This window comes from Triturus cristatus, chromosome 9 (genome assembly GCF_964204655.1).
Source record: "Triturus cristatus chromosome 9, aTriCri1.1, whole genome shotgun sequence".
Lineage (NCBI taxonomy): Eukaryota > Metazoa > Chordata > Amphibia > Caudata > Salamandridae > Triturus > Triturus cristatus.
Genome location: NC_140592.1, coordinates 161801643 through 161825802, shown reverse-complemented (window position 1 = coordinate 161825802; position 24160 = coordinate 161801643). Strand labels below are relative to the sequence as shown.

Genomic DNA, 24160 nt, shown 5'->3' with positions numbered 1-24160 from the left:
TAACGTTAATGTAATTGGCAATGTTGATCGTCTTAAGATTCAAATCATGTTCGAAATGGTTAGAGTTTACTTTTCCAATATGTTATATTTAAATTAATGTGCATTCAGTGAGCGTCCACATTTCAACGCGAAAGTTATAGTTTTACACTGTGACTCAATTTGAAATACATGCATTTGCAGGCACATGAAAGATCAAAATAAGAAAGTGACCAACTTAAAGCACAATCAACAGCTGGAGAAGAAGAAAAATGCTCAGTTAATGGATGATGTTCGCAGAAGAGATGATAACATGACGGACAACTCGCAGCACCTTCAGGTGAGCGACCACACAGCACAGAAAAGTTGTGAACAATTGACCAATGCTTAAAGCAATATATTCTTTTCTGCAAAATATTGAGCTGTTGAAAACTTGGAAGAAAGGCGCACAGTCTAAGTTGGGTGTGCATGTGTGTTCCACAAATCGATACAACACATGTGGAGTTATTGAACTAAATTATATGTATAGTACATCCTCTCAAAGGGTTTATTTTGACAGGTCTTCCTGCAGTTTTGAAAGCTGCAGGATTCATGCTACACATGCAGGCCCGAAGCCATGCTTTCCTTCTCCTGATGAATGGCATAATAGGTGCTGCAACCCACAGGTGACATTTAACCAGGCCGAGGCAAAATTTGCATTATGCAGCGTAATTAGTGTAATTTGGGTAATTTCAGATTACTTATGTTGTTCGAAATGCCTGAAATTCTGCTATTTCGCTGCGTCACGTAATTACGTGTCATTTATGGTATAAATTTACCACAAATGTACCATTCATGCAAAAAAATTGACCACAAATGCTCAGGAGCAATACGTACGACAAAGTGTGAGTGGCTGTAGCATGAAGTGCTTTTGGTTTTTTGCACAATATTTTATTGTGAAAGGCATCCTTACATCCAACGTGAGCAGGAGAAGACATTTCAACCTAAAATGCAGCACCAAATGCCAGTTTAGCATATTGTGTAGTTAGTCATAATTTTGAGTTATTTTTCCAGAATTTCGCATGATTACGTGAAAGCAAATTATACAAAGGTCGCCCCCCTTTTTTAACTTTCTTTGTCATTGATGGATTTTCTTGCAGTGTATGCCAATTGGGAAATAGCTAGGTTTACCATGTTTTAGGCATGAGTGCACAAAAACTGGTACCCCAGTGAACAGAGTTAAAAATAACAGCAGCATCAGTCCACACAAATGGGGAGTGCCTACACAAAAAGAGGCACTTTTTCCTACATTCACTTTTCTAGCCTGCTATAAACAAATGACCCAATTCTTGAAGACCAGTAATAAATCCGCAGTCTCCTACAGGGTTATACCCTCTCATAGGTGAAGGTTTAACACTTTAGGGAATTCACAGAACATCCCAGAATTAGGCCAGGAAACCTGCGATAGTGGCAAGATAACTCTTATACAACATCAGCGAATTCCATTTTGTCACACAAAACTAAATATACATATGTTTATTTTAGCAATAGAAAATATGCAGCACTAGTGCAATGCACTAACTAGTCAATTTTCTACTTTTTTCTAACATAGAAAACCTTTTCCCATGTAAACCCACCAATTTTGAGTGACATTTCCTTCCCTTCATTGCATTTTCTCCTCCTGCTTCCTTAAATGGAAATATTTTTTCCATACTATTCGTATGACTTTTGTGAGAGCGGGAATATTTCACACTTTACTCTCATGGAGCTTGTCAATGATAAAGTTCCTATTCTGAATTTTAGCTAGTATCAGCCTGTGCCTGATTGGTATGGTTCACAAACATCCACATGCATCTTTTGCTCTATGCACGGTTAGTTCGACATGGGTATCTTTTTGTGTACAGAGTTCTCCCCTCAACTGTGGACTCTGCACGCGTAAACTAACTTACTATTACAATGCAATTTTGTGAATAGTGAAAAAGCGTAAACATACACAGATGTGTAAGTTTACCTTTCGAAAGCAGGCTATGAGATTTTTGGATATCGCCAAAAAGTGTGCAATTTGTTTCTGGAACAATTCAATTATTGAGAGGCAATCCCTGTCTTAAAAGTGAGTAGATGTGGCCTGGAGGCTGGAGTAGCTGACTTTGGAGTCAAAGGTAGGTTTAAACCCTTGCCTGTGATAAAAACACCGTAATTCTGGGCAAATCGCTAGCGGCCTGTTTAAGAGTTTGGTGGTCAGGTACTCTGTCACGAATGTGACAGATATCATGCTCATTTTATTACAAATGCCAGAGGATTTAATGCACTTGTAATAAGGCAAATAGGATATCTGTAATGTTTATGAGTACCTGTCCACAGAACTCCAAATCAGGCCTTAATCTAGCTATGCTTAAAAGTGTTTAAGGCAGTTGCGGCTACTACGGAGTGGGGGTGGATTAAGAACTTTGAAAAAACACTTACTGGAAAACGGCTGCAGCTTCTCCCTCCTCTGTTTTCTTCTCTACCTGGCTCCCCGCAGCACACAGGCTCCCTTAAGCCAATCACGACTCTGCTGTCATCAGCATAACAGCAGCGTCATGATTGGTCTGAGTGGCCTGTTTGGCCACCCAGACAGTGCCTGGGAGCCTTGGGACTGTTCTCCGCCCAGCTGCGAAACACAGCCAGGTAGAGAAATTTAAAGTGCGCATGACTGTTTGGCCGGCCCAAGACGGCCGGCCAAACTGTCATATGCACTGATGGTGCACAAACCATTCCTCCTCCCTGTGACCCCAGCCCCGCCGCACCCTAACATACCCCTTAGCCTGTATGAAAAATAAACTGATACTAGCGTTGTTATCATCATTTTATTTTTCCTTTTTACACTGCTCTGGAAGCACTGGGGCGATGCTCCCCTAGCTTAGCAGAGGAGCCACCGCTGGTATAAGGTTCTCTGGCTCTTTTTGAAAGGGTTCCAACAATCTAGTGCCAGTTTCACATCATATAAAGTTGCAAAAACAAATTTTTAAAAAGTGTCTTTACTGTTGTGTTTGCTACCGCTTTCAACAATTGTATTCCTTTCTGTTCAGAGTAAATATATGTTTCACCCATATTGGTATATGTTGCCCAGGGCGTTCTCAAGGCTGTGATCTGGTTGTAACTTAAGACACTTACTACATGGTAAGACAAGGTCTAAACTGCGCTCCAACGCTGCAAACAATAGTGGCTATGTTGCACAGATCATACAATTTAACTTAGCCACTTTTAATATACACAGGTTTATGAATATTGCCCTTCTAGCATGACCCACACTGCAAATTAGTTGGGCCTTGCATACATTAGTGCCTTTTGTTAGTGGAGGGAACTAATGTAGAGTACACTGACGCCTGACAATGACTCGAGATGGATGCTGTAAATCTGACACCCTCAGAACTATCCTTGGCTAGCTGTACTGCAGCCATGGTGATCTGACTGAGGGCCGTTTTACCACATGTACTAGGTAAAAGGGGATTTTACAGTACCGTGAATAACTACATTCAGACGGCTCATGCTTGCAACCCATTGGATTCAATATTTAAGGTCCCTTTCCTACTTCAGGGTCGTTTGATTTATTATGCAAAACTAACAATGGAAGACTTTAAACAGAGAAAAGCACTATCATCTACAAAACAATTCTCTAATACATTAATACTCTGACAAGATTAATACCACCCAGAATTGGAGGCCAGAGCAAAATGTTTGATACTGCTTTCTGTGAGTGACAATTTTCTGGCTTAGTGATTTGGCACTTACTAAGTTGCCTGCTTTGTGTCCACGGGATGGAAGCCAGCTCATTTTTTGCCTTTGCTGCAATAAAGATCTGGACCTAGGCTTATAAATAGTGAAATACTTTTTGCATCGTTCAAATTAAGTGCTTCTGCAGGGATAGAAATGTACAAGTAGATAAAGGTTTTAAATTACTTTGTTTACTTCGAGTATTTTGTTTTTATAAGACTTGGAAACTTTTTCCATATAGTCAAACTGATTTTTTGTCCAAATTAACAATGATTTTAGGTTTTGGCCAACCTACGACAGATGTAATTTAATAAGTCAGTAAAGTAACATACCAAGACAAAGCAAGCGTTTTCCAGTATTCTATTACAGAACAGTATATTGTAGGGAGTCATTTTTAATGTATTGCATGGGAATACAACCACGATTTGTCTAATTCCAAAGGCACCATTTCAGGATATCCAAGTTTAAGAATGTTCTGTGGTTTAGAGTGTATTTTGAAATTTAATAGGAAGTACATACACATTTCTACTTGTTGACATTTGTTTTCATATTTCTGTAGTTTGCATATGGTTGATTGTAAAGGATCTACTATGTGCATATATTTTTGTCTCTGGAATACTGCCATCCTAGTGGGGCTTCTGTGGCTGTAAATTCTGTCGATGTAGCTAAATGGAGCACGTACAAAGATGAAAAATATAGTGTATTTTGGGTTTCCCACAATAAAATGTGTTCAGTATATTAGCTCATGTAAAGAATGGATTTTCATCAAATAGTCATGTGTATAAATCATGTAATCTTCATTTATTTTGTTTCTACTTTTTAGGGAGCCAAGTAACTTTGTCTTATTAATAGACCTTCATTATTGACTTATGGACATTCAAAAAGATCTAGTATTTGCAAACAAAGGAACTTAGCAATTAATCATGGAGCCTTTCATTTTAGACTCTTATGTGAGATAATTGTCTGTGAGAATGTAAGATTTCTTGAGCTATAGGTGGTCGCAACTAACAAAAACTTATAGAGGTAGATCCAAGACATGAGGGATCCAGCCACGGTCCGTGCAGGTAAAAGCAGTGGGGCAGTGGGGCCGGGTTAGGGGGGATTTCGAGGGATGATACCGAGGGAAAATGTATTATTTATTTAATTTTCCCTCTGCATCGTCCCTTGAAATCCCCTTTATACGGCTCCACCGCCCCACCACTGTTACCTGCAGGGACTGCAGCTGGAGGGATCTCTCGCTATTAGAAGGTTGCACTTAAATCTTGGCACTGAAATCTCATAGTTTTACTCCCACCCCTGGTAAAATCTATAGTCAGCAGAGAATCCCTGGCCCTCCATTGCTCCACATCATTCTTCGTTCTGTTATAATTGAAGCAATATGGACTTTTGCCTCACGGAAGAATCTTTTTAGTACCACGGCCACAGCAATAGTGCAGATAGCAAAAGGCTTAGCGGTTACTCCCCTCTGCCAGAGTGTGAGAAGTGTGTTATGTTGTGGGAGATCTACATCACACACCTCAAACCCAGTGACATGTAGACATTAACCACTGTCAGTCAGTGAGGTGAGAATGAAGATCTGAAATGAATCTATTCTCAGTTAGTTTTCTAAAACGGAAGTAGCAAGACACTTTGCAATGAGGGAACAGGGAACCACAATCTGAAAGTTTAACTATTGACCTGCGCTTCTATCAAATCATAATGTCTGCTACCACTATGTTGTCAATGTAAGTGAACTATTGCCCCAAGTCACATGATGCTGAGCTGCCACCGGGGATCGAACCGTGAGCCCCGCGCTGCAGAGTAAGCCACTCTGTCTACTGCACCACACCTCTCTCTTTTTTTAAACAAAATACCACCTCTGTACTATCTTACGTATGCTTACCTTAATGATACAGTGGTAGTCGATATTTTGGAGTCAATATAAGTGCAGGTCTATGTCATCAACCACAGTATTGGAGTATACAAACAGGGAGTTGGAAGGGCAATCTAGGGGGTTGCAGAGTTAAAAGTTCAGATGTCAGGAAGCCATCTGGAAACATAGTGACCGGTGAGCCTCTTCAAAAGGAATTGAATGAGTAGTGGATTCAGCTTGGGGTGTACACCCTCACCATGTTATGGAGGTATTTGTAAGCAGTGTTATGAATGCATTTGTGGGTAATGTACACCGTTTGAATCGGATAGTGGCTCGACTGCTGTACTTTGGATTTCTCTAAGCAGAAAATGTTCATGGTGTCAATGATTATAAATCATAGGGATTCTTGAGAGAGGATGGCTCTGGAGCCCTATGTAGTGCTAACAGACCACTACTTTTCAAAATCTGTTACTCGACTCCTGCGGGAGTCAAGTGGGATGTCAAGGAAAGTAGCCTTTCCGATGGTGGTAATCTGTGGCATGAGGATTATGGAGGTTTGCGCCTGTCCTTTATGGTTGTTGCTATTTTTCGAAGCTTTCAGTCATACAATCTTGTGATTGTTGCATGACTTGGTCTTGTTGTATACAAGTAAAAATAAGATGGCTGCATTCTCACTAGGGGGTTGGACCTACACTTTAAATAGCTGAGGTTCTTGTAAAGCTTTACGTGTGACACGAATACAATTGTTTGGGAATTGGTATATTTGTGTTTTTTGCAGTGGCTGGGGAGGTATTACATGAGCACTGTCTGTTTGATCTCAGCAGCTCTGGAAAGTGGTTAGAGGGGAATGCCTTGGTCAATGCCATCGAGGGAGGTCCTGCTGTCAAGTAATATCAGTAGAAATGTGACGTTTCCATGCGCTGTACCATTGTTAGCAATACATTTCATATATGCCAGCCTTTTAGAAAGAGGAAAGTGAGAGATTTAACCCCTTCACTGCGGGGATAGTTCCCCCACAGTGCGGGGGGGGGGGGGGCCGCGGCGCCGCTGTGCTCGTGACGAGCTCAGCTCGTCATGACTCACAGTGAAGCTGTGTTCATGACGAGCTGAGCTTGTCACGACCCCGCCCACTGATTAATTGTCCCGCACAGGCGGGAAATTTATCACGTGTGGGCGGGCCGCGGCCGTTATGACGAGCTCAGCTCGTCATAAGCATGGAGGGGTTAAACAAATAACCAAGAGAATGTATTTCTCCCATTGACTTCTACTTAAACAGAGGCAATTTCAGGTGGGTGGCAGCCAAAATAAAGCAGTTTTTGGCTTCAAAATTCGTGAGTCTTTTGCCTGAATCAGGTCTATTGGTATTTACGCCATTGTGTTCTGCACACCGTGTGCTGGACCTGAAGTGGGGGCTAGTTCATAGAGTTTCAGAGAGGGAAGGTGGCCAGGTATGGTTGCTTGGAACGGATAACCCAGCATATAATCTGGAGTCTTTCAAGTTGTAGCTCAGTCTGAAGAATAAATTCAATCTCAACGCAGAGAATGGGTAGTCGAAAAGAGAAGCCAGCTAAGTATTTGCTGTATACTGAATTACATATTTACAGCCCTTAGGCTGAAGACCTTTTTAATTTCTGAAAATATATTTTAAGTATATATACTTCACATGCTCACAATCTCTGTTTGACCAAAAAAGAAAAAAGTTGAAAAGAGAGGTGATAGGCACTTTTAAAACCTAATTGGTCAAACATGCTTCCTTTTGTAAGCAAGCAAGGGTTTTATTCGTTTCCTTATCCCATGAGTGCTCTTGAAATATCTGTTTGACTACAGTCAACCATCAAAAATGACCTTCAGTGAGGCCGATTCTAAACAGTTCACTTGAGGAATAAACCACTAAACTGTTTGCGGTCCTATAAAAGTCAAGGTTTGATTGATAGGTCTGAAAATCAATTAGATGTTTTTTTTTGCTTTTTTATGTATTGTGTCAACATTTCCCCAGATTGCACAAGTCCCTTTACATGAACAAATGCCAATTTTCCCTTGAATTACTTCCAAAGTTTATCCTTGAACTCGTTGTACAGAAATGAATATGTTCTCAGCAGTACTAGTTTTGCATCTCGTTTGTGCCTTATGGATTCAATTGTGTTTGCTTAATATTAATGGCTCGTCTACAAGAGAAAACAGTGCGCAGGCAGAGGCCAAAACACAGCATGATTGGGAACAGAGTCATGACATGCTTGCACATAATGGGAGGATATTAGGGAGGGGCGTAGCTTCCGTTGGTGCATCAGATGCAGTGACACCCAGAGGCCTGAGGCGTCCACTGAACGCTGATTATGGCTGTATTTTATAATTCAATCAGCATCCACGGGGCCTATTTTTTCCTTTTACCAGGGCCCATAACACACTGGCTACCTTACTGATAGGTATCAAATCGATCAAATAGAGGGCCTCATTTATATATTGCTGTTTGGCCCGTTGCTCCGCCAAGCTGGCGGTCATTTATAAAGCATTTGCAGGAACCACTGTGACAGTGGTTCCTGTCAATGCATTTTTTTGTTTGGCAGAGGGCCCAGTCAGCTTGATGGACCCTGTACCAAACAGATTCTTTTTTTTTATTTTCAAAAAGAAAATCCCAAAACAGGTTTTTCTTTTTAAAAATAAACAATACAATGTTCCACCCACCATGAGAGGCCTCTCCCATGGCAAGGGGGGCATTTAGCAGTTATTACTGTCCCTTACCACCAGGGTTTTCCAGGCAGTGACGGGCAGTGAAAACTGACCTGTCATTCCGCGCATCTAATTTTAGGTGGGTGGAATGGCAAGCCAGCCTCCGACAGCCCTTACTCCACAGGGGTGTGCGTGGGGATTAATTATGGTGAGACAGAGTAATCTATGCCATGATTAACTCTAAGATCCGTCAGCATTTAAATTTGGTAGGTGGACCGCATAAGAATACTCCATCACCATTGCAATGGAGTATCATTACTGGCAAGATTTAAATCGGCCCCAGAGTTTGGCTGTGCGATTGCAATTAGATAGAGTGCTAAATCTGGTTTCTAGTTGGAAGTGGATCCTACATGATCCGCATGAGTTGGCAGGGAACCAGATGCATCATGAGTAGAGTGCTTAGCATGATTAATTTCGGCAGATGCTATAGCAAAGCATGAGGGTAGTCTCACAGTGGTGGTAGTACAAGAAAGATATTTGAGTGTGATGAAGGATATGGATGATGCTTTCCATCTGCAAATTTTTGTCCCTCACTCTCAAGAATAAAAACCCGTTTTCGCAAGGTAGTTTATTGGAGGTATTTCCCCTGGATAGTGATTGTGCGGTCAAAAGTCAACGTCAAGCTGTTGGTAGATTTGTTGTGACAGATATCATTTTGTTGGAGCTAAGTTCTCTGGCAATAAACTTCTACACAACAAGCAGTGCAATGGGTGCTAGCACCAACTCTTCTTCCAGCATCTAGGGGAATACCTGTCCCTGTGGGTGTGAGAGATTCTGGATTCCCTCGACTTTCCACCCCTACACCAGTTGCAGTGAGTGCCAGAGAGCCTATTGAGGTGACTGTTGAGTCCAGGTCCCATAAGGGGAGGTGTGACTAAAGCATGGAATAACTTGACCTTAGCAAGGAGATTCTAGTGCCTTTTCAGTATTCCCTGACTTCTCGTAGCACCTCTAGGAGACCTGTGTTTTGCAAGCCTCTGTATGTGATAGTGACACATATCCTGGCAATTTCTGTGCTCAGCGTCATGGCCCGTATAATTGACCACCTCATACTGGTATAGTTGTTGCATTAACTGGTTGAGTGCTCATGACGAGCTCAGCTAAAACTGAGTATTGTCAGCTTAAATATTGAGGCCTCATCCCTGCCTTTATCAACGATAGCTCATGTAATGGCTGCATAAAGACACTAAACAAAAATCTAAGTGAGGTGGCTGGCCCTATAGGTGTGGTCCTTGGTATGAGTCAAGGAGCTAGAGTCTTGCTATTATACTAGCATATGCTGGTTGCTCCAAAAGTCCTGAAACCAGACAACAAATGTTTTATTTACACTGGAAACATTTGACAGTCATTGTAAAACATTATCCTGTTATGTAGTTTCTAATGGGGCCAAAAGGTCAAACAGTGAACCACTGTCGGTCACCCTAGCGGTTTATGATCTGACATTGTGTAAGGCTAGTTTTGTGCCTTGGCCTTCTCTAAAACAAGATGCAAACACCAAAACAGACTACTTGAGTCGAAAGGATTTGATAACTCACTGATAACATCTTGTCCAGAATTTCCACCAAGAGGCAGTGCCTACCTCAATAAATAATGTCAAATGTGTAGTAAAACACAGATTAAAAGTACAGATTTCATATTCTAAAAGAGTATAAAAATCATTATTTAATCAAAAGATAAAAGTTTCCTACGGAGGATCCTCATTGCACCTAAGAAATTATCAAATTTGAATGACATATGTTAACGAGCAGTCTGACCTCAGTATACGTAGAGCCACTAGGTGGCTACGATGAGATATTCGCCTACAAATGTGGCCCAGCCAGAATTATGCAGACGGGCATAAGCGGGGCAAACAAAAAAGACATGTGGAACACTCTCAGCTTGGGACTGGCAAGCAGGGCATATATCAGTAGCCTCACCCGACCAACTCTTCGTAAATGCTCTTAATGGCAGAGTGCCCACTCTGAATTGAAAGTATCGTTTTTTTGTCACAAGATACAGTCACGTGATCCCAGTAGGGCTCATATCTAATCTGGGGTTTGGAGTCTAGAAATGCTTGAGTTAAAGCAGGAAGATCTGCTCTTGCAGCGGCTTTTGCCTCTACCGCTGACCACTACAACTTTTTGAAAGTGCTTTTTGAAGCAAATGGTATAGTGGCTGAGTGGGTCCTTAGTTCAGGAGCCCCGATGAAATCTAGTGTCTGTTTTATAAATTTGAGTCAAAGGATTGTGTAGCATATGCCTGAATTCTGGGGTGGACCATAACCTCCTCCAATATAACAATAGGCGAAGTCCGGCTTCATCCTGAAGATTTTTTTAAGCCAAGGTACATAAAGAGTGACCCCAAGGGCGAGCTAGGAGGTAGAGAAGCCATCTTTCATCAAATTTAGTTTCAACAATTGCCAGTGTATCGAGGTTTGTGTGGCCCAATAATTCAGCCCCATAAAAAGCTGTCCTTAATGCCCTGGCTTAATCCAGTTTAATGGAAGGCCGAATAAGTTTAAAATAGGTTGCTTTGTACTCTTTATGGATTGCTTCCGTTATTTACTTGAGCTTTAGGACTACTTTGGTAAGATGCATCTTCCCTTTCATGTTGCTAATGAAGGTAAGACCCAAGTAAGTAAAGCTGTGAACAGTTTCAAGGAGCTCCCCCCCTAAAGATATCCCCCTTCCGTAGGATTTGTGGAGATTAAACAACATTAGCTTTGTTTTGTCCTAGATGATCTTACAACACAAAAAGCATTACAGGAGCTTTTGAAGGCCAGCAGCGGGTCTTAGAGACCAGCAGGGTGTCATCTGCAAACAAAAGTATTTGGTTTTATTTATGAGCCAACAAAGGTGCATCAGAATTTATTTGGGTTAAAAAAGGTATAATGTGATTAATATACAACTAAAATAAAGTGGGGACCAAAACACAGCCCTGGTGAACACCTCTGTCCACTTTAATCTTATCTCTCAACTCTACCTGAGTCCCCCATCTTATTCGGACCAAATTCTCCTCTTGGAGGCTAGCAACAAGTGATACCAGAAGAGTGGCATTTTCATATAAGTGAGTGCTTGTCAAAGTAGAAAGTGGGGTAATAGGTCAGACGCCAAACATAAGTCGACAAAGGCAACATATAGGTTGCCCTTGCCGATGAGATCGGTGTGCCAAAAGGTCATGAGAAACAGTAAAGCTTGATCAATAGTTGACATTTTCGATCGGAAGCCCACCTGGAAAGGGCAAAGGATGAACCTATCTGCTATCCAATCGTGTATTTTAGCAAGGATGCATTGACAAATGATTTTCTGAATGCAGTCAATGAGACTAATTGGTCTGTAGTTCAACGGTACTTATTGGTCGCCTTTCTTGTGCACAGGGATGACAGTAGCACCTTTCCAGGACTCCGCAATGGGGCCTCCCACAGGAATGGAATTTATTAAGAGCAATTAATTGAGCATGTATTATTTCACAAAAGGCATGGCCAAAGTCAATATCCTATGTGCACTACATAAAGCGCAGCCCCTCATGGTATACGGGGTCACAAATCCTGGCAGTCACAGGTCCTCTGCAACTGGCCCAAATTAAGTTCACCGGTGACCCGCTGTTTTCATAGGGGGTTACCCAGTGGCGACTCCTCCACAATGACGGAGAAGTATCACCCCACTGCTTCTAAGCAGTGTAAATAAAGGAAACATAAAATAAAAATAACATTGAATTATTATCATTTTATGTTTCCGTGCTGCTTTGCGGGCAGGCGAGGCTGCTCTTCTCTCGGAGTAGGAAAGTGGAGGAGTGGTTTGACCACTTCTAAGCGCACCTGAATGTTTGGCTGGCCCTCTGGCACAAAAGGCTTCATTACAGCCTACATGGAGAACATGCCCAGGCACCCATTCCCTGGCTGAACGTCGAACCACAACGCTCAGACCAATCACACCAGCGTTGTGATTGGTCAGGGAACCCTGGGTGCTTACCAATCACAATGCTACATTGCAGCATTGTGATTGGTCAGGGGAACCTGGATGTGCTTCCTGTTCTTGGAGTCCGACAAAGGAGAGCAGGAGCAGAGACACGGGACCCATCAGTAAGGTAAGTGTTTATTTATTTTATTATTTTTTATTTTTTAATTTTTTTACACTGTGCCCCCTGTGCGACCCCCCTTGCACCCGCCCCACCACCCGCAAGCCGTGCTGGCTGCGACAGGGGTTACTCGCTCCTACAAATGCTTTCCTCTCCCTTATAGGGCACACTGGTCTTGGCAAGCACAAAAGCAATGCTGCTTCAGGCTCCAGGGTAGGTGCTCTTGGTGTCCTGGTTGATGTCCCCTCACCAAGCAGGGAAACTAGCCGGCCTTTTCCCTCAGTCTTGGTCACAGGCAGATGTCTTGCAGAACTTTCCGTTCTCACACATCCTATCTGGGTGCTCGGCAGATGAGCACATTTTGGGTACTCAACCTCCCCTTCATATAATTCTTTTCCAGACACCAAATGTACTTTAGATCTGGGTCTGTGAAGTTTTATCTTGGGGTTCTGCTTCTTTTGAAGTGGGCACTTCTCCTTTTCATCTTCTTTCATGAAAGAGATCTGTCAAAGTAGGCATGCCTCCAAAGATGATTGTCCACAACATAATTCATGGGAGGGACCAGACTTCACACCTGAATCAAAGAGCAGCCCTTTGAGTTGTAATGGGAGTCTCTTTCTTCCCTCCAGTGTATCCCCACCCAGCTCACTGGAATGCAGCAATACACAAATCTGTCTGGAGCGATTCCTCTCCTCCTCATGTCTTTACCAGGCAGGCCTGGGCTTCTCAAAATGTGACCCAGGGTCCTCCATACAATATACGATTGCAGGCATATTCACTCAATGTACATTCATACCACACTTTCTGTTTAGCACTAATACCTCCGCATTGTGCCCTCACATGTACACATGCCTTCAGCACACACAGTCAGTCTGCGTGCACTGTTCAGCACTAATGTTTTTTTATCTTTAACCAGGGTGTGTTATTTCAAAACACATGCACTGCCAACACTCCCACTCGCTATGTGCACGCTGCACAACTCTTCAGCCTTCATGTATTGTACTTCACACAAGCATGCATAAACCCAGTACATGCTGACTCTGCACACCCACTGCACAGCACTGCATCTCCCATGCAATGTATTCTTTTCAGCCATACATACAACCAGTACGTCTACTAACCACACATGTATATCACAGTACTGCTCAATTCTTCTGTACCCTTCCAGGCACATATACAACTAACACAGAGGCACTACTCCTGCGCTATGCAGAACTCCACATCCACCTGATGTAGGGCAAATGTGAGATAAGCAAACAGCAGTGAAACTGTTAGAAAGTTGAATGAGCTTGTAGGCCTTACTTCAGTGACACAGGGTAAAAAGGTCCTGTTCACTACTACTGGTCACTACATGGTATGCTGCCACTATTGTGCTCGTACTGCTTGACTCCTGGTGAAGGTGGTAGCTTCATCCACTATGAGGGTAACACTTTGGGTATCCCTTTGAATCCAACAAAACCACAATTTGCAAGGCAAAATTCTCTGTTGTTTCTCACACTCAAGATTCATGTTTGCCTATGAAAAAACTCAGCATTAGGCATCCAGACATTCGTCCAGTTGGCCACAGAGGGCAGGTGTACACTTCTCTTATCATACAGAGGACTTTTCCAACCCAAAATTGTATTACCTCAAAAGAGGGAGGCCTTGACCTACATAAAATGCAATCTAAGCGCATGTCGTTGAAAATAGTCCACAGTAAAGGCAACATACCCCAAATATTATCAAGCATCCCAATTTATTGTAGAATGGAAAAAGTCATAAATGGAAAATACCAAATCATAGCTTGAGCACATATATGCAAAGTACCATGGCTACATAGGAGCACAGGAGGCATCACAGTTGGGAAATGTACTCATACAAAGGGGCATATTTACAATGCCCTGTGACACCTTTACGCTGCTGGAGTGTCACTTTTGTGACGCTCTAGAGGCGCAATGTGCCAGCCCATATTTACAAGGCCACGCAAAGTCCCCTGCGTATCTTTTATGGCCTTGTAAATATGGAGTAAGGCAATTCCTTACTCTGCATGGAAGGTGCGTTCCATGGGTGTTGATGTGGGTGTTCTCACACAACACCCATGGTTTTTGACACTGCCCCAGATTTACAACATAGTGTAAGTCTGGGGCAGTGCCAAAACTAATGCCTTCCTAAAGCAGACGTTTTGAGGAGAAATAGATGTTTACATTTCTCCTTGCTTTTTCCTCTGTCCACGTGGGCTGCATTCTGCATCACACATAGAACGAGGAAAATTCCTCATTTGATTGTTTTTGTGCAATCCAATTCTAATCTCATTTACAGGCCCTGGGTATATGGTATGCCACTTTACAATGGAGCTAGAAGTATAGTAAATATGCTAATTGTGTATACACCAATGTTACCATATTTAGGGGAGAAGCACATGCCATTTGGCACTGGTCAGCAGAGGTAACGTGCTCAGAGTCCTAACACCAACAAAAAGAATCAGCAAAAAGAAGAGGTAAGCAGGTAAAATGTTTGGGGGAAGACCACCCTAAAGATGACAGGTCTAACAGACAGTATGATCCTTCCTTATGCTGAAAATGTATTTGACAGGGTATCTTGGGGTACATGTGGGAGTTGATGGCATGGGTGAAGTATGGCACTAAAGTTATATCAATGGTGTAAAATATTATTTAATCAACCTACAGGTAATAGTGTTATGATGGATAAACAGTCTGCTATTATTCCAATACAAAGAGGCACACACCAGGATTGCCCACTGTCACCAGTACGGTTTGCTTTGTACCTGGAACCCTATCTACTAAAACCAGACCACATAATTATTCTGATATCTCAGAATTCCTACACATTGAAGGTGGCCGCCTATGCAGACAATGTGGCATTTTTTTGTCAGGATGCAGCCAAAGCAATCTCTGCAATGAAAGACATAGCAATTCAGTTTGGAAAGGTCTCTGAATATTCATTGCAGACAACCAAAACTCAGGTACTAGCTAACTGTAGGATAGGTCTGTCACCTGACAAGACTTTTGAGGTACACTATAACAATATGGGTAAATGTAACTTGAATAAGATGAATATTCTTCCTAAGTTTTTTAAAATATGTTTTAGTCAATTCCGATTGGAATCGTAAAAACCTTTTTCAAGAGGATAGAAACTGACATATCTACCTCTGTGTGGGGTTATAAAAAAAAGTCTTCCATGCAGTGATTCCTCAAAATACCACACACCCAGGGGGGCTGGGCTTTATCTCATTTACAGATATGTTAGTGGTCTGCAATGGGTAATCTATATTGATCAACTACCATCCCGTGAAAGGGGGTACTAGCTTATATTAATTATGTTTGGGGAAGGAGGCATCTAGTTGGCATTTGAGTGATGCAGATCCAAATTATTTTAAGAGAGTCAGGTCCAAGATTCTAATAAATGGAAAAAATTGTGGCATCAGTGATGTAAATTTCTCCACATTCCTTTGGTTCATAGATACCTGCCAATTGGCAAAAGAACAACTCCTTTCAACTAGGAGCTATAGAGGGAAAATGCCAAGCCGCCCTCCACTCAACATCTGTCAACACAAATAATGGCTTGGCATCAAGAGGAATCACGTTTCAATTCACGGACCTCCACTACTATTGGGAATAACTATTTCCCATCCACTGGCAACACGTCCAAATTTTAGCCAGGTCCTGAAACTCTTGAATTTCTATTAAAACAACCTGCAATACAGCCCTTCATAGCCTCACGCAAAGTATGACACCACAGCTCACAAAAAAGTCAGACAAGTTGAGACGTGAAAAGTGAAAGATGAGGAGGCACCTCACGTACGCAACACCAGGAAGGCTTCCAGCTGGTTCTCGCTGGTATGCCCACGTTTTGTCATCACTGGTTGCCAACTCATAGAAAATAGTGTCCAGTAAAGGAAAGGTGGATAGACAAAGAAAAAGAAATTATTTTTAAATGGAAACTTTGCTGTCCCCATAGACAAAGAAAGAGAATTAAAAAGCCAGTGTATTGCCAAGAACAGGTGTTCCAAGCAATATTAAAATTGAGTTGAAAACTTACTATAGGTCACTCTCTTTATTCACAACCAGTGAGTTCACTCAAAAATAAAAGCACTATATGTCGCTAACCTTTATAAGGAAGGCCAACATGTTTCATTGCCATTAAACTGTATTGTGGCAATTTCGTCAGGGCATGGGGTTTTTTATAATCACTCGCCTCACTGGACATCCACTTTTGTGTTACAGAAGGGCTGTATGAAAAGCAGGAAAGAAGAAAAATAGAATTGCAGTTTTCCATTTACTCTTCAATAAAATATGGACCAACCATTCATCAATTACACCAATTGCTCGTTCCCATAGGTGTATTTACCATGTAAAGGCCGAGGACATTCATACCAGCCTTCACAATGTCAATCGGGGTTCTATTCAATATTCCTTTTCCCGATTCTTGGAAATGCGCTGAAACTAGCGCGTGTTCCACCTGTGGAAAAGAGGTTTGCAACTTATCATCAAGTACCGATGCATATTAAAAATTGTGATTTCCGCAAGTATATGACCACTGCATCACCTACAATCTCATTTTGTATGTCTCTAAAAGCCAGTTCAATTCAGCCACCGTCAGTATTTGGACCACAGGTCCGTTTACCTCAACAAATCAATGCTAAACATGGTCCCGCCTTGGACTCGTTATAGCAACACAGAAATTCACTGTCATTACATTTACCAACCCCGGCACACCGTGCCGCATCCGCAGCGTTTCACCACCTTTGTACCGGGGTCCTAAGAGCTCTCACCGTAAACTCTATGGAAGCGATCCTTATCTCGTCACCGCCTCGAAGATTGTAGGTGATGCAGTGGTCATATACTTGCGGAAATCACCATTTTTAATATGCATCGGTACTTGATGATAAGTTGCAAACCTCTTTTCCACAGGTGGAACACGCGCTAGTTTCAGCGCATTTCCAAGAATCGGGAAAAGGAATATTGAATAGTACCCCGATTGACATTGTGAAGGCTGGTATGAATGTCCTCGGCCTTTACATGGTAAATACACCTATGGGAACGAGCAATTGGTGTAATTGATGAATGGTTGGTCCATATTTTATTGAAGAGTAAATGGAAAACTGCAATTCTATTTTTCTTCTTTCCTGCTTTTCATACAGCCCTTCTGTAACACAAAAGTGGATGTCCAGTGAGGCGAGTGATTATAAAAAACCCCATGCCCTGACGAAATTGCCACAATACAGATTAATGGCAATGAAACATGTTGGCCTTCCTTATAAAGGTTAGCGACATATAGTGCTTTTATTTTTGAGTGAACTCACTGGTTGTGAATAAAGAGGGTGACCTATAGTGAGTTTTCAACTCAATTTTAATATTGCTTGCAACACCTGTTCTTGGCAATAAACTGGGTTTTTCATTCTCTTTCTTTGTCTATGGGGACAGCAAAGTTTCCATTTAAAAATAATTTCTTTTTCTTTGTCTATCCACCTTTCCTTTACTGGACACTATTTTCTATGAGTTGGCAACCAGTGATGACAAAACGTGGGCATACCAGCGAGAACCAGCTGGAAGCCTTCCTGGTGTTGCGTACGTGAGGTGCCTCCTCATCTTTCACTTTTCACGTCTCAACTTTTCTGACTTTTTACATGAGCACAAGTTGCGGTACAGACGGACAAATTAATTTTTTGTGTTAGGCAAGGGGAGATTAAGTGATTTGTCCAGAATCACAGGATGTTGAGCATCCCTGCCGAGACTCGAACCTGGTTTCCCAGCTTCGAGGTCGACTGCCCTAGCCGTTAGGACACATCCTCTCCTTGTATTAAGCTGTAAATATCACTGTAGGGTTAACCTTCAGGCCCAACACTTAAAGACTGTTCAAACATTATATTGTATGTCTAATGATCAACACTGATACTGTACATATACATCAAGAATAATGGGGTGATCCAGTATCCCTCAGAACCAGGGCGTCTAGAATATGTGCTACATTTGGTTCTGTCGGGTAAGTAATCGCTTTACAGTTATATCAATATATGTAGAGAAAGAAAGGGAAACACGCCTGAATTGAAGCAGTCAAAATCAATATAGTGATATCATATTCTCTTTTTTTTTTTGTCATAACACAGTATGGCTGTCACAAGCAAAACATAAATAATTGAAAACAATGTAGGGGTGACTTGCATGTGATTAGGTGATCTAGAAGTGACACTGTGTTATCAGTGAACAAGATATATACAGTTCTGTATATGAAGTATCTAAAATATTGAAATCGGTAGACATCCTTCCCTGAGCACATGAACCTCCAATACTCCTATTGTAAAGTCTGTCTTTTGCGTGTGGTGGAGAACGTAGGGCATGGATTGTCGGGACATGTCGATGTTTCGACCCAGAGAGCTGCATGATTGTGACAGAGTAACGGCGGGTCTTCTTCAGGACAGGGGCACCCACCAGTACAAGTGCTCAGGGAGACCACTAGGCGTCTAATATAAAGTAGCATATTCCACCAGTCGTTTGGTTTCGTGGCGGAGGCGGAAATGAATCCTGTATAAATAGTGTATATATGTTTGCTACTTGTAACATTCTTGAAGAATTTTGGCAGGCTATTGCAGTAAAATTATCAGAGATTTTTGTCACATATACCACAATCACTGTTCCATTTATATTAATAGCAAATGACACATCAAGACTCAAAATCCCATCCAGCTTTATGGGTTTAAGCTTTGTAGCAGAGATGATAGCTAGGTCTATAATTACCAAGCATTGGCACTACAGTAAGCCGTCTGAATATTCGCATTAGTGGTAGATGATGTGTGCTATTTGCAAGGTCAAGGTGGCACTAGACAAAGATAAAAGTAGAAAATGTAAGGAGATACCCAATTTTGTTTTTCACTTCTGTGAGGCCTACTCCTCATTGGGAATTCCTTAAAGCTATATTTCCTGATTAGAAAGGAGTAGCTGTGCCATGTTTTAGATCATTGGAATGGTAATGATAAATCCTCTTTACTAGTAAATTTGGATTTAACATTGCTATTTTAGAAATGCCACTTTTTGAAAGTACACACACAGCAAACTGCTAAGGGTTAGGCCCTAGTTTATAAGGCTGAGCCACAAATCTATAAACTCAGCGTCACAAGTGCCAATACTGACTTATATGTACCAAACCTGGTTTAATCAGTGATCACACAACAAAATTAATATGATCACAGTTTATTTTCAGACTTTTCTTCTAAATATTTTGCTTCTCAAATCACATTTTTCAAACCATGGATCAAATTCTCATAATCATAAAATTATACACAGCACATGCCTAACACAATTTACATAGACCTCTCACATCAACAAATACAAAAACTCCTGTTGTCACACATGAAATATAATGAATATCGAAAACTATTTTGTGCATCATACAAAATAATAACACATCAAATTTATATACCAATCAATTAAGCCCATGTTCTGACTTTTCCAAGCCTATCAGGAGCCTCATTATTACTTCATATATTTGTGCTCCTCTATTTTGGCTATGAAACCACACTGTGCTACAGTATCGATTCAAAAGGCAAAAAGAAATTACTGTCTTTGGTTCAACAACAACCCTGAACCTCACTGTCTCTGATTTAAATGCACTTGATGGTTACAAAAACTTTCGACACATTTTGAAACCCTTCAGTATTCTAGGGTTCTCCTCAGGACTCAGAACTAATGAGCGCTTAACCAAAATCTTTTTAGGCACCTTTGAATTCCCTGAACATCAACCGGTGACCAAATGTTTCTTATTTTCCAAATTAACCAGAGTAATTTCTTGCTTCAAAAACCTGGCAATAAAACTCTTCAAGCCAGCCCTCTTCCTTCTCTCTTTCCATTGCCCACCATCTGATCGAATTGTTTAGAAGCCAAGCAACAGTGATGTGTCTATTTAATTTAACCTCCGATATTGCTTCATGAATTTTCTTTCACTCAGGTTTATGGATACTGCCTTTCTTCGCATTCTGCCATAGGGCAGGGTGATCTGTAAGTAAAGGGGAGGACATGTACTTGTAAGTTTTGCATGTCCTGATAGTGACAAATACCCAAATTAATTGTTCACTACTGTGAGGACTACTCCTCTAATAGGTTATCATTGGGAATTCCTTAATACACTTTTAAGCTGTATTTACTGATTAGAAAAGAGTGGCTGTGCCATGCTTTTGATCATTGGAATGGTAATGATAAATCCTCATTGCTAGAAAAGTTGGATTTAACATTACTATTTTAGAAGTGCCACTTTTAGAAAATAGGCATTTACCTGCTCTTACTGCTCTGTGTGTCTGCAGCCTGTCTCCAATACACGGCTGGGTAGGTGACAGCTTCTCTTTGTGCATTCCCTCTAGACAACCACAAATACAGGAAGGTTAGGCATGTATGAACACTCATCGGCGTTCTGATGCCCTTCCCGGGCAGGAAGGGAGGGAGAAGCTAACACTTGCAACAGGATAGTTAGTGTCCTGTCCCCACACAAAGGGTTGATTACACCTACTGATAATCTGGAGCCAGGGCTGGGAAGAAAGGGCTTTTGTGCACTTCAAAGACCCTTCTTTAAAATCAAGCCTACTTCAAAGGCACTACTGGGTATAAGTACTGGGGCTCTGACCCCACCAAATCAGACACTTCTAGCCCTACAACTGGACTCTGTTGGAAGAACTGCTGTGCTAAACAATGACTGACACTCAGCTGGACTGCTGACCTGGAAGGCTTGCTTTTCTCCTGTGCTGCCCTCCTGCCTGCTGCTCTTTAACCCTGTGGAGGAGAGCTGGACTCTGCCTCACAACTGAAGTGATCTCAAAGGGCCTCCTGTTGCTTGAGAGTCTATCAAAGTTTCTACCCCTGCTCCTGTGACTGGTTCACGGGAAGTGGACCCAGATATTTGCACCAGAGAACTGGTGTATCGATCCTGTTGCGGGGTAGAATCAGAGAATCCCACTCTTTACTGCAGCACTGCTTCCAGGACTACCACTTAGGAAACTCATGCACTGCCACCACTATGTGGAGAAGATCAGCACATTGCCCCTCAAGCATAGATTAACCTGGTACATCATTTTTAGAACCGCCACACTCAGAACCGGCGCTTAGCTCAATGGACTCGATGCATCGCTGCCACTGCATGAAGAATATAAACTTATCACTGTGATTGAGGGCCCGACATGGGCACATTGCTTCTCTGCATCCTCCATCTTGCTTTTGCCATCAGGTTCAAGGTTTTTTGCTCACCGGGCCCGTGTGGATCTTGTCCCTGGCCTGCGCTCTATTGTGGTGGCCCTGAACTGTGAGTTTGCCCCGGTCCAGTGCGACCAGATAACCCCCATATGCGCTTATTGCTTCTATGCGCTAGAAACTCTTTTTTTCTTTACAAATGAAAATCTCAATTTCTACTTATTGGGTTTCTGTCGTTTTGGTCTTGATTTATTTATAAAAGTATTTTCTATTTTTCTAAACCTGTGTGGAGTCTATTTGTAGTGTTTTCATTCTGTTACTGTATGTGCCGGTTGCACAAATACTTTACACATTGCCTCTTTAGATAAGCCTGGCTCCTCTGTGCCCAGCTACCAGAGGGTGAGCACAGGTTATCTCTAAGTGTGTATCTAGCTTACCCTGACTAGATTGGGGGTCCCTTTTTGGCATGATTCCCCCTGTCTTTTTTGCTTCTGACCTCCTGTTTTTGACTGAGTGCTGTATTTTGTTTTTGCTGGTTTTATGACTCTCGGCTTTTTACCACTGCTGACCAGTGCTAAATTGCAAGTGCTCTCTGTCGTAACTGTATTGGTGATTGATTTATCCATGATTGGCATATTTGATTTACTAATAAGTTCCTAGTAAAATGCACCAGGTCTACCAGGAGCCAGTAAATCAAATGCTACTAGTGGGCATGCAGCATTGGCACTGATTGTGCCACCCACATGAGATGCCCTGCAAAGATGCCTCAGACCTGCCACTGCAGTGTCTGTGTGTGCAGTTTTAAATTGCCATGTCAGTCTGGCAAGTGCACCCACTTGCCAGGCCCAAACCTTCCCATTTACTACATGTAAGTCACCCCTAAGGAAAGTCCAAGACAGTCCCATGGGCAGAGTGCAGTGCATTTAAAAGGTAGGACATGTACAGTTGTGTCTTCCATGTACTGATAGTGATATACTTCTCATTTTGTTTTTCATTATGTCAAGGACTATCCCTCTCATAGGATAACAAGTGGATTGCCTTGAAATATCTTTCAAGTTTAACTTCTCATTTGGAGCACATAGAGAATTTGATTTGGGGTCTCTGAACTCACAATTTGAAAGTATATATTTTAGTAAAGTTGGTTTTTAAATTGCGTGTTTGAAAATGCCACTTTTAGAAATGTGGCATTTTATTGCTCAACCATTCTGTGCCTCTTCCTGTCTGTAGAATCAATTCTGGGTGAGGGTAACAGTTGGGCTCTTGTTCATTTACTCTAGTTAGCCATACAAAGGGAGCTGAGGTGTGCCATGCATATCCTGATGGGTCATCACCACGCTGATGGGCCTTCCTGAGCTGAGTGGTGGGAGGAGTTGTCACTGACACCTGCATAGGGCTGTGCCTGTCCTCTCACAAAGCTGTTTCCACCCCCCTGTAGTGTGTTTGGAGCCAGGTCAGGGAAAGGCAAGGTCTTGTGCACTACAAAGACTGTACTTTGAAGTTTGCCTACTTCAAAGGCAGAAAGGGGTATAAGTATTGGACCTTTGACACTCTAAAATCAGGACACTTCTGGTATAAAGGGCATTCTGCCAGGAAGAAGAGATGGATGCTGTATGAGGGACTGCCACTCTGCCTGTTGCTTTGTTGTGCTGGCCTGCTGCTTGCTGCTTCTCTCCTGGGAGCTAGACGACTGGACTTTGCTTTCTACATCCTACTTCCAAGGTTCTTCAAGGGCGTTTGTGTACTTGCCTCCTGTTAGGAAGTCCTAGGGCCATCAAAGACTTCACCTACCAGTGACTGGGTTCTTCTGCTGAGAGTCCTGACTTGCCAAGTGGTGCCAACTCTAGTCCACTGCCAACTAGAGACCCCATTTCTAATAGGCCATTTCTAACACAGGCCTATAGTGATAGTATTCTTGTGGAATTACACAAGGGTATTGCAGTACTGATAGTGTTGTAGTGTGACGACCAGGTATAAACCCATGCTATTCATTGGACATCAACCCCTGTATTACAGATGTTAATTGATAAGCCAACATTTTGGGAATTATTTTTAACATCTGAATTAATTAATGAGCATGGCCAGTGTAATTTCCTCTCTATCACAGGTTTCCCTTTTTTTAGAAATATTGTTAACATATTCAGCTCCCAAGGAGAGGGAGCTGGATTACCTGTGTACATACTATTGAAAACATCCAGGACCAAAGGAAGTATCGCATCCAATAAAGTTTCATAAAACTTCACTGGGATTGCCGCCATCCCATTAGCTAAAGGCCTTATACTAATAATCATCTCGTCTCTTGTAAATGGGAATCCAACAGAAAGACATCTGGGACAACAAGCAGTGGCATTGTGTTCAAGAATTCAGTTGCATCATATTCTGAACCACACCCTTGTCTTGTATGTAAAGATAAATAATGATGTTGGAAGGACTCTGTGAACAGTATCCACTTATAATCTTTAATCTTTGTGATGTATGCCTGTGCTTCCCGTTTGCTGACCCGATTCACTAGTATATGCCCAACAGTTTTGTTGTACTCATATACTGATGTACAATGTGCCATAAATTGTTGAGAATTTTGTTTTGTGAATGCCCTTGGTAAGTTTGGCTCTAACTTCCAGAATATCAAAAAAATATTAGAACTATCTGG

The 24160-nt window shown here is 41.9% G+C and overlaps 1 protein-coding gene across 4 annotated transcripts in view; it reads left to right on the top strand.

The window, feature by feature from the left end:
- The window catches only part of ERC2 (ELKS/RAB6-interacting/CAST family member 2), a 2271945-nt gene that overhangs the window by 1280711 nt on the left and 967074 nt on the right, over positions 1–24160 (top strand). For all 4 annotated transcript variants that reach the window (XM_085624647.1, XM_085624646.1, XM_085624648.1 and 1 more), the window contains one exon: positions 181–316. In XM_085624647.1, the coding sequence (XP_085480773.1) occupies positions 181–316 (136 nt within the window). The remainder of the gene's footprint in view (positions 1–180; positions 317–24160) is intronic.